This window comes from Nerophis lumbriciformis, linkage group LG25 (assembly GCF_033978685.3).
Source record: "Nerophis lumbriciformis linkage group LG25, RoL_Nlum_v2.1, whole genome shotgun sequence".
In the NCBI taxonomy this organism is placed as follows: Eukaryota; Metazoa; Chordata; class Actinopteri; order Syngnathiformes; family Syngnathidae; genus Nerophis; species Nerophis lumbriciformis.
In genome coordinates this window covers 9,999,671-10,011,834 of record NC_084572.2, presented here as the reverse complement: position 1 = coordinate 10,011,834, position 12,164 = coordinate 9,999,671, and the positions used below count along the sequence as shown (strand labels likewise).

The following is a 12,164-nucleotide window of genomic DNA, read 5'->3' as shown; positions in this document are numbered from 1 at the left end:
CAGCTCAGTTGCCAGGATTTTACTGTCATTTTTTTTTCACTGTAAATAAAAAAAAACTGCAATTTTACAGTAAAATTTTGGCAACTGAGCTGCCTTTTTTTTTATCTTTTTTTTTACCATAAAAACAGCAGTACTGTTTTTCCATTTACAGTAATATACACTACATTTTGAGGTGACATTATTGCAACTTACCATATTTTTTTTTACATTTTGGTTTAAAAAAAAATCTACCTATAAAATGCATAAAAAATGGTGTAATAATAGTATTCACTGTTAGAAGCAAAAACAGTACTGCTGTTTTATGGTTAAAAAAAAGGCAGCTCAGTTGCCAGAATTTTACTGTAAAATTGTTGTTTTTTACTGTAAAAAAAAAACCTGCAATTTTACAGTAACATTTTGTCAACTGAGCTGCCTTTTTTTTTTTTTTACCATAAAAACAGCAGTACTGTTTTTCCATTTACAGTAATGTACACCACATTTTGAGCTGACATTATCACAACTTACCATATTTTTTTTACATTTTCGTTTAAAAAAAATCTACCTATACCATTAAAAATGGTGTAATAATAGTATTCACTGTTAGAAACAAAACAGTACTGCTGTTTTATGGTTTAAAAAAAAAAGGCTGCTCAGTTGCCAGGATTTTACTGTAAACATTTTTTTTACTGTAAATAAAAAAACAACTGCAATTTTACAGTAAAATTTTGGCAACTGAGCTGCCTTTTTTTTTTACCATAAAAACAGCATTACTGTTTTTCCATTTACAGTAATATACACTACATTTTGAGGTTAAATTATTGCATCTTACCATATTTTTTTTTACATTTTAGTTTAAAATAAATCTACCTACAAAATGCATTAAAAATTGTGTAATAATAGTATTCACTGTTAGAAGCAAAAACAGTACTGCTGTTTTATGGTTAAAAAGGCAGCTCAGTTGCCAGGATTTTACTGTAATTTTTTTTTTACTGTAAATAAAAAAAAACTGCAATTTTACAGTAAAATTTTGGCAACTGAGCTGCCTTTTTTTATTTTATTTTTTTTTACCATAAAAACAGCAGTACTGTTTTTCCATTGACAGTAATAAACACTACATTTTGAGGTGACATTATCACAACTTACCATATATTTTTTGACATTTTAGCTTTAAAAAAATCTACTAATAAAATGCATTAAAAATGGTGTAATAATAGTATTCACTGTTAGAAGCAAAAACAGTACTGCTGTTTTATGGTTTTAAAAAAAAGGCAGCTCAGTTGCCAGGATTTTACTGTAAAATGTGTTTTTTTTATTGTAAATAAAAAAAAACTGCAATTTTACAATAAAATTTTGGCACCTGAGCTGCCTTTTTTTTTTTTTACCATAAAAACAGCAGTACTGTTTTTCCATTTACAGTAATATACACTACATTTTGAGGTGAAATTATTGCAACTTACCATATTTTTTTTACATTTTGGTTTAAAAAAAATCTATGTATAAAATGCATTAAAAATGGTGTAATAATAGTATTCACTGTTAGAAGCAAAAACAGTACTGCTGTTTTATGGTTTAAAAAAAAAAGGCAGCTCAGTTGCCAGAATTTTACTGTAAAATTGTTTTTTTTTTACTGTAAATTAAAAAAACCCTGCAATTTTACAGTAAAATTTTGGCAACTGAGCTGCCTTTGTTTTTTGTTTTTACCATGAAAACAACAGTACTGTTTTTCCATTTACAGTAATATACACTACATTTTGAGCTGACATTATCACAACTTACCATATATTTTTTTTTACATTTTAGCTTAAAAAAAATCTACTAATAAAATGCTTTAAAAATGGTGTAATAATAGTATTCACTGTTAGAAGCAAAAACAGTACTGCTGTTTTATGGTTTAAAAAAAAGGCAGCTCAGTTGCCAGAATTTTACTGTAAAATGTGTTTTTTACCGTAAATAAAAAACCCTGCAATTTTACAGTACAATTTTGGCAACTGAGCTGCCTTTTCTTTTTACCATAAAAACAACAGTACTATTTTTCCATTTACAGTAATATAAACTACATTTTGAGGTGAAATTATTGCAACTTACCATATTTTTTTTACATTTTAGTTTTAAAAAGATCTACCTATAAAATGCATTAAAAATGGTGTAATAATAGTATTCACTGTTAGAAGCAAAAACAGTACTGCTGTTTTATGGTTTTTAAAAAAAGGCAGCTCAGTTGCCAGAATTTTACTGTAAAATTGTTGTTGTTTTTTACTGTAAATAAAAAAACCTGCAATTTTACAGTAAAATGTTGGCACCTGAGCTGCCTTTTTTTTTTTTAACCATAAAAACAGCAGTACTGTTTTTCCATTTACAGTAATATACACTACATTTTGAGGTGAAATTATTGCAACTTACCATATTTTTTTTACATTTTGGTTTAAAAAAAATCTACGGATAAAATGCATTAAAAATGGTGTAATAATAGTATTCACTGTTAGAAGCAAAAACAGTACTGCTGTTTTATGGTTTAAAAAAAAAGGCAGCTCAGTTGCCAGAATTTTACTGTAAAATTGTTTTTTTTTTTACTGCAAATAAAAAAAAACTGCAATTTTACAGTAAAATTTTGGCAACTGAGCTGCCTTTGTTTTGTTTTTTTACCATAAAAACAGCAGTACTGTTTTTCCATTTACCGTAATATACACTACATTTTGAGCTGACATTATCACAACTTACCATATTTTTTTTACATTTTCGTTTAAAAAAAATCTACCTATATAATGCATTAAAAATGGTGTAATAATAGTATTCACTGTTAGAAACAAAAACAGTATAGCTGTTTTATGGTTTAAAAAAAAAGGCAGCTCAGTTGCCAGGATTTTACTGTAATTTTTTTTTTTTACTGTAAATTAAAAAAAAAACAGCAATTTTACAGTAAGATTTTGGCAACTGAGCTGCCTTTTGTTTTTTTACCATAAAAACAGCAGTACTGTTTTTCCATTTACAGTAATATACACTACATTTTGAGCTGACATTATCACAACTTACTATATTTTTTTTTACATTTTAGCTTTAAAAAAATCTACCTATAAAATGCATTAAAAATGGTGTGATAATAGTATTCACTGTTAGAAACAAAAACAGTACTGCTGTTTTATGGTTTTTAAAAAAAGGCAGCTCAGTTGCCAGGATTTTACTGTAAAATTTTTATTTTTTACTGTAAAAAAAAAACAACCTGCAATTTTACAGTAAAATTTTGGCAACTGAGCTGCCTTTTTTTTATTTTTTTTTATTTTTTTTTTTTTTTTTTTTTTTTTACCATAAAAACAGCAGTACTGTTTTTCCATTTACAGTAATATACACTACATTTTGAGGTGACATTATCACAACTTACCATATATTTTTTTAAATTTTAGCTTAAGAAAAATCTACTAATAAAATGCATTAAAAATGGTGTAATAATAGTATTCACTGTTAGAAACAAAAGCAGTACTGCTGTTTTATGGTTTGAAAAAAAGGCAGCTCAGTTGCCAGAATTTTACTGTAAAATGTGTTTTTTTACTCTAAATAAAAAAACCTGCAATTTTACAGTAAAATTTTGGCACCTGAGCTGCCTTTTTTGTTTTGTTTTTTACCATAAAAACAGCAGTACTGTTTTTCCATTTACAGTAATAAACATTACATTTTGAGCTGACATTATCACAACTTATTATATTTTTTTTACATTTTAGTTTAAAAAAACAATCTACTAATAAAATGCATTAAAAATGGTGTAATAATAGCTGTTAGAAGCAAAAACAGTACTGCTGTTTTATGGTTTTAAAAAAAAGGCAGCTCAGTTGCCAGAATTTTACTGTAAAATGTGTTTTTTTACTGTAAATAAAAACCCCTGCAATTTTACAGTAAAATTTTGGCAACTGAGCTGCCTTTTTTTTTTAACCATAAAAACAGCATTACTGTTTTTCCATTTACAGTAATATACACTACATTTTGAGGTTAAATTATTGCAATTTACCATATTTTGTTTACATTTTAGTTTAAAATAAATCTACCTATAAAATGCATTAAAATGGTGTAATAATAGTATTCACTGTTAGAAGCAAAAACAGTACTGCTGTTTTATGGTTAAAAAAAAGGCAGCTCAGTTGCCAGGATTTTACTGTAATTTTTTTTTATACCGTAAATTTAAAAAAAACCTGCAATTTTACAGTAACATTTTGGCAACTGAGCTGCCTTCTTTTTTTTTTTTAACCATAAAAACAGCAGTACTGTTTTTCCATTTACAGTAACATACACTACATTTTGAGGTGACATTATCACAACTTACCATATTTTTTTTACATTTTAGCTTAAAAAAAATCTACTAATAAAATGCATTAAAAATGTTGTAATAATAGTATTCACTGTTAGAAGCAAAAACAGTACTGCTGTTTTATGGTTTAAAAAAAAAGGCAGCTCAGTTGCCAGGATTTTACTGTATTTTTTTTTTTTATTACAGTAAATTAAAAAAACCAGCAATTTTACAGTAACATTTTGGCACCTGAGCTGCCTTTTTTTTTTTTTTTTACCATAAAAACAGCAGTACTGTTTTTCCATTTACAGTAATATACACTACATTTTGAGGTGAAATTATTGCAACTTACCATATTTTTTTTACATTTTGGTTTAAAAAAAATCTACGTATAAAATGCATTAAAAATGGTGTAATAATAGTATTCACTGTTAGAAGCAAAAACAGTACTGCTGTTTTATGGTTTATAAAAAGGCAGCTCAGTTGCCAGAATTTTACTGTAAAATTGTTTTTTTTTTACTGTCAATAAAAAAAACCTGCAATTTTACAGTAAAATTTTGGCAACTGAGCTGCCTTCTTTTTTTTTTTTTACCATAAAAACAACAGTACTGTTTTTCATTTACAGTAATATTCACTACATTTTGAGCTCACACTATTGCAACTTATCATATTTTTATTTACATTTTATCTTTTAAAAAATCTACTAATAAAATGCATAAAAAATTATGTTGTGAGGAGGCGTGGCCTGCAGTCCTGCAGCGCGGCGGGGTGTGCCGGGGCTGGCTCCGAGATCGGCGACAGGTGTGTAGATGGCCCACCTGGGCGCAGTTGTCTGATCACCTGTCACTCTACAAAAGCCGAGAAGGACGGGATGGGAGAAGTTGGAGTGGACGATCTAGAGAGAACCCGAGCGAGACGGAGACGGAGACGCGGGAGGCTGAAAAACAACTGGAAGAGCGCGACTGTCACCAGAGGCGAGTGCTGAAAAGCAGAGGAGCAAGAAAAGAAGAGTTTATTGCAAAATAAACAAAATCTCAAAACTTCCACGCCTGTCATGTCCGTCATTGGTGGTCCGAGGAACCTGTAGGTGTGAGTCCTCCACATATGTAATAATAGTATTCACTGAAGCCCTCTGGCTTATCCTTAAGGTAGTGGAAAAAGACCAAAGGCCGGGAGCCATTGTCCTCCCCTCCGACCCCTCCCTCCCGTCCGTCCTTCCTCGTGCTCTGAGGTGTCACAACCTGAATGAAGGGAGGTTGGACTGTCTCGCACCCTGGAGTGGACCAACCATGAGAAGGATGCTGACCACTCAGCACGTGTCAGCGGTGATGGATGACTTAACACAGTGGCCCCCCGAGAGGGGTTAAAGCGACGCACCCTGACCATAAGACCGCCATACTGTCCCGGGGAGTCTGGAAAAGAGCAGCAGATGGAGGAGAGTGTTTGCGTGGGAGAGCAGACTCCATCATGGAGTCATCAGTAGCACTAATCAAGACAGAGGGCGTATTAACGTACTCGTCAACATGGCTGCCGCTGTCCTTCCCCTCATTGATCCATCACGTTATTATTCATCTGTTTACTGTTTGTTCTTCTGTGTGTTGCAGACACCCGCCTTTGTGTCGTTTGTCAGCAAGGCCGTCTTGTGGGAGAGGGAAGTTTCCTGCCACACCGTGAGTGCTCGCTTTTTTCTACAAACCCCGTTTCCATATGAGTTGGGAAATTGTGTTAGATGTAAATATAAACGGAATACAATGATTTGCAAATCCTTTCCAACCCATATTCAGTTGAATATGCTACAAAGACAACATATTTGATGTTCAAACTCATAAACCTTATTTTTTTTTTGCAAATAATAATTAACTTGGCTGCAACACGTGCCAAAGTAGTTGGGAAAGGGCATGTTCACCACTGTGTTACATGGCCTTTCCTTTTAACAACACTCAGTAAAGGTTTGGGAACTGAGGAGACACATTTTTGAAGCTTCTCAGGTGGAATTCTTTCCCATTCTTGCTTGATGTACAGCTTAAGTTGTTCAACAGCCCGGGGGTCTCCCTTGTGCTATTTTAGGCTTCATAATGCGCCACACATTTTCAATGGGAGACAGGTCTGGACTACAGGCAGGCCAGTCTAGTACCCGCACTCTTTTACTATGAAGTCATGCTGTAACACGTGGTTTGGCATTGTCTTGCTGAAATAAGCAGGGGCGTCCATGGTAACGTTGCTTGGATGGCAACTATGTTGCTCCAAAACCTGTATGTACCTTTCAGCATTAATGGCGCCTTCACAGATGTGCAAGTTACCCATGTCTTGGGCACTAATACACCCCCATACCATCACACATGCTGCCTTTTACACTTTGCGCCTATAACAATCCGGATGGTTCTTTTCCTCTTTGGTCCGGAGGTCACGACGTCCACAGTTTCCAAAAACAATTTGAAATGTGGACTCGTCAGACCACAGAACACTTTTCCACTTTGTATCAGTCCATCTTAGATGAGCTCAGGCCCAGCGAAGCCGACGGCGTTTCTGGGTGTTGTTGATGAACGGTTTTCGCCTTGCATAGGAGAGTTTTAACTTGCACTTACAGATGTAGCGACCAACTGTAGTTACTGACAAGTGGGTTTCTGAAGTGTTCGAGCCCATGTGGTGATATCCTTTACACACTGATGTCGCTTGTTGATGCAGTACAGCCTGAGGGATCGAAGGTCACGGGCTTAGCTGCTTACGTGCAGTGATTTCTCCTGAACCCTTTGATGATATTACAGAGCGTAGATGGTGAAATCCCTAAATTCCTTGCAATAGCTGGTTGAGAAAGGTTTTTCTTAAACTGTTCAACAATTTGCTCACGCATTTGTTGACAAAGTGGTGACCCTCGCCCCATCCTTGTTTGTGAATGACTGAGCATTTTATGGAATCTACTTTTATACCCAATCATGGCACCCACCTGTTCCCAATTAGCCTGCACACCTGTGGGATGTTCCAAATAAGTGTTTGATGAGCATTCCTCAACTTTATCAGTATTTATTGCCACATTTCCCAACTTCTTTGTCACCTGTTTCTGGCATCAAATTCTAAAGTAAATGATTATTTGCAACAAAAAAAAAGTTTATGAGTTTGAACATCAAATATGTTGTCTTTGTAGCATATTCAACTGAATATGGGTTGAAAAGGATTTGCAAATCATTGTATTCCGTTTATATTTACATCTAACACAATTTCCCAACTCATATGGAAACAGGGTTTGTATTTAAATAGCATCGCTTTAGCAAATATCTTTGTTGAATATATATCGTATTTTTCGGACTATAAGGCGCACTTAAAATCCTTTCATTTTCTCAAAAATCGACAGTGCGCCTTATGGTAAATGGGTTGTACTTGTATAGCGCTTTTCTACCTTTTTTTTTTTAAGGAACTCAAAGCGCTTTGACACTATTTCCACATTCACCCATTCACACACACACATTCACACACTGATGGCGGGAGCTGCCATGCAAGGCCCTAACCACAACCCATCAGGAGCAAGGGTGAAGTGTCTTGCTCAAGGACACACTTCTACCACTAGGATGGTAGAAGGTGGGGATTGAACCAGGAACCCTCAGGTCCCCTTATGACCCGATGCGTCTAATTCTGGTTGTGCTTACCGACCTCGTAGCTATTTTTTTTTTTTTGGTACATGGTGTAATGATAAGTGTGACCAGTAGATGGCAGTCACACATAAGAGATACGCGCAGACTGCAATATAAAGTTAAAAGTTCAAGTTAAAGTACCAATGATTGTCACACACACACTAGGTGTGGTGAAATTTCTCCTTAGTTTTTACTGAATGGGACACCCAAAATGTACATGAAAATAAAGAAAGTGGGATTTACAATATTAACTATGAACAATAAAACACTGAATATTAACAAAATATGAACATTGCAAAGTGTAACACCTACGATATGATGTATCAGAGCTGGGCAAATATTTTGACTCAGGGGCCTTATTGAGAGAAAACATGTGTCTGGGGGGCCAATGTGTATGTGTGTATAAATGATATATACACATTTATCTGTACAGTATGTGTGTTTGGGTCCCTTTTTCTCCAGGAACACTAATACCAAAAGTCACAATGTCCGATTGAAAAACGAAATGGAATTTTATAGTTTTTACTGAATGGGACACCCAAAAATGTACATGAAAATAAAGAAAGTGGGATTTACAATTTTAACTATGAACAATAAAACACTGAATATTAACAACATGTGAACATATTTTACTTCTCAGACCAGCTCCTCCATAGTTGTGTATCTTTTACAATCAAGCAAAACACAACAAAAATTTAACAAACAGCAAAATATGAATGCAAAGTGTAATAAACACCAACAATATGATATATTATCACTTTTATGCAGACATTTGTTGTACAAATTTGCTTCCGCATCCTATTAATAAAATACCAGGCTACGTTTACTTCCTAAAAATAAAAGTTATAATACAATTCATGCAGAAGCAACTTTTTGTTTGGCAATTTTGAAAATGTTCTTTTGTTGTGCTTAAAAAAAAAAAAAAGATTTCGCGCAATTTTGCAAATTGCAAAAATAATAATAGTAAAAATTCACAAAAAAATAAATAAAAAAATGGTGTATATTCAAGGTCAAGGTACATGTATTTATATAGCACAGTTTTAAAAGAGACTACTGCCCCAGAATGTTGTGCATATTAAAACAGAAAGGCAAAAGTTTAAAAAAAATGTATGATAACAATAATAACACAATAAGTACCGAATATTCTACATATAAAACAGTTAAAATGCTTAAAAATACTGGAAAATAAACAAACAAACAAAAAAACAAACTTGGTAGTTATTGTTTACAAATTTAGCAAATTACTGGCTAATAATTGCATTACTTTGACAGTAACATTCAGGACAAACGTTATGACAGACCACCTTAAAAAAACTCAAATGAAATTTTACAGTTTTTTACTGAATGGGACACCAAAAATGTACATGAAAATAAAAAAAAGTGGGATTTACAATATTAACTATGAACAATAAAACACTGAATATTAACAACATATGAATGTCACTCCTCGATAGACATTTTTTACAATCAAGCAAAACACAACAAAAATGTAAGAAACAGCAAAATATGAATGCAAAGTGTAATAAACACCTACAATATGATATATTATCACTTTTATGCAGACATGTGTTGTGCAAATTTGCTTTCACATCTAATTAATAAAATACCAGGCTATGTTTTACTCTTAAAAATAAAAGTTACAATACAATTCACGCTGCAGCAACTTTTTGTCCTTTTGTTGTGCTTAAAAAAAGAGATTTCACACAATTTTGCAAACGGCAAAAATAATAATACTAAAAATTTGCATTAAAATTAATTATTGTAAATTCCAGGTCAAGGTACATGTATTTATATAGCACAGTTTTAAAAGAGACTACTGCCCCAGAATGTTGTACAGATTAAAACAGAAAGGCAAAAGTAAAAAAAAAAATAATGATAATTGAAATCACAATAAGTACTGAATATTCTACACATAAAACAATTACAATGCTTAAAAATACTGGGGGAAAAAACAAACAAAATTGTTTACAAACTTAGCAAATTACCGGTTAACAATAGCATTACTTTCACAGCAACATTCAGGACTACAGTAAATGACTGTGAAATACGTTTACAGCAATTTGTTCGGGTCCCTTTGTTTCCAGGAACACTAACACCAAAAGTCACAATGTAGCAGAGGTGTGGACTCGAGTCACATGACTTGGACTCGAGTCATGAATTTGATGACTTTAGACTCGACTTGACAAAATGTAAAGACACTTGCAACTCGACTTAGACTTTAACGTCAATGACTTGTGACTTCACTTGGACTTGAGCCTTTTGACTTGACAAGACTTGCTACTTTCCCCAAAACCCAAAGATTAGTTGAGGTGGGTGGGGGCGGGGGGCAGGGTTAATCCAATCCAATCCAATCCACTTTATTTATATAGCACATTTAAACAACAAAATGTTTCCAAAGTGCTGCACAACAATATTAAACACAATTAAAAACAATATAAAATAAATGTGATTAAAAACAATTTCAAAGGGTAAAACCAATTAAAACAGTAAATAGAAAGCAAAAAGCAAAATTTTAAAAACACAGAGGACAACAGAGGACCACACAACTCACGTAGTGTTAAAAGCCAGAGAATAAAAGTGGGTCTTAAGACGAGACTTAAAACACTCCACTGTGGGAGCAGTTCGAACATGGAGGGGCAGAGTGTTCCAGAGCTTAGGGCCGACCACAGAGAAGGCCCTGTCTCCCCTGGTTTTAAGTCTCGTCTTGGACACCACGAGCTGGAGCTGGCTCTCGGACCTCAGAGCGCGCGCAGGATTGTAAGTTTGGATGAGGTCCGAGATATACTGAGGTGCCAGTCCATGTAAAGCTTTAAAAACAAACAGCAAGGTTTTAAAATCAATTCTAAAATGAACAGGGAGCCAGTGCAAACTCTCAAGGATTGGGGTTATATGCTGGCGTCTCCTGGCCCCTGTTAAAAGTCGTGCTGCCGCATTCTGGACTAACTGCAACCGGGAGAGAGCTTTTTGGCTAATGCCAGCATAAAGTGCATTGCAGTAGTCCAGGCGACTTGAAATAAAAGCATGCACGACTTGTTCAAAAAGGTTAAAAGATAAAAACGGTTTTACCTTTGCTAAAAGACGAAGATGATAAAAACACGATTTTAAAACGCCATTGACTTGTTTGTCAAGTTTAAAATCGCTGTCTATAGTGACATAGAGTTAAGGGGGACAAGTACATTTATAGCTAGAATTCACTGAAATTCAAGCATTTCATATATATATATATATATATATATATATATATATATATATATATATATATATATATATAAAAGAAATACTTGACTTTCAGTGAATTCTAGCTATGTATACATATATATATATATATATATATATATATATATATATATATATATATATATATATATTCATTTTATTAAATACATATGTATATATATATATACAGTATATATAAAAATAAAAGAAATACTCGCCTTTTGTGAATTCTAGCTATATATATATATATATATATATATATATATATATATTAAATATATATATATATATATATATATATATATATATATATATAAAATAAATATTTGAGTTGCAGTGTTCATTTATTTACACTTATATACACACATAACTCTCCTCTCTACTCATTGTTGTATTTTAAGTGCAATGCTTTGCAGCCAGTAGCACAGCCTTTGAAGGAGCATAGGTATGGGCAGCATCTGTGAAATGTAATTTGCAGGAAAGGAGTGAGTTAAGGGTTGAATTGTCCATCCTCGTTCTATTCTCTGTCACTATCTTTCTCACCATGCTCAACACCCTCTCTGATGACTTGCAAGCGTACTTCTTCTTCTTACTCGTCGTCGCCATGATTGTCTCTTCTTCGTTCTTCTGCTTCGTCTCCTTCATGTTGAGTGTGCAGTTGTGCACTCTCCAAAAGCCGTAAATGTTATAACGTGAGTGGGCCGGCACGCTGTTTATATGGAGAAAAAGCGGTCATGACGAAAGGCTGTCCTCACTCAGGTCCGCATGGACCTGGAGGGGGCGTGCCTTGTTGTCCGGCTGGAAATCTGGAGAAATTCGGGAGAATGGTTGTCCCGGGAGATTTTCAGGAGAGGCACTGCATTTTCGGGAGCCTCCTGGAAAATTCGGGAGGGTTGGCAAGTATGGCTATAAGTGACCAGACGCCCAAGATCCAAACTAGGAATATAATCCCAGAGAAGGGGAAAAAAACGGTCAGCTATTTTTAAGTTAACCCTAACCCTAACCCTACCAACCCCAACCCTAACCCTAACTCTAACCCTAATCCTAAACCCCAACCCTAACCCTAACCC

The 12,164-nt window shown here is 33.8% G+C and overlaps 1 protein-coding gene across 2 annotated transcripts in view; it reads left to right on the top strand.

The window, feature by feature from the left end:
• The window catches only part of LOC133621567 (uncharacterized), a 181,756-nt gene that overhangs the window by 42,518 nt on the left and 127,074 nt on the right, over window positions 1–12,164 (top strand). For both annotated transcript variants that reach the window (XM_061983675.1, XM_061983674.1), the window contains exon 2: window positions 5,857–5,922. Coding sequence is in view for 1 of the 2 variants with exons in the window: in XM_061983674.1 (XP_061839658.1) it covers window positions 5,857–5,922 (66 nt within the window). In the remaining variant the exon portion in view is untranslated. The remainder of the gene's footprint in view (window positions 1–5,856; window positions 5,923–12,164) is intronic.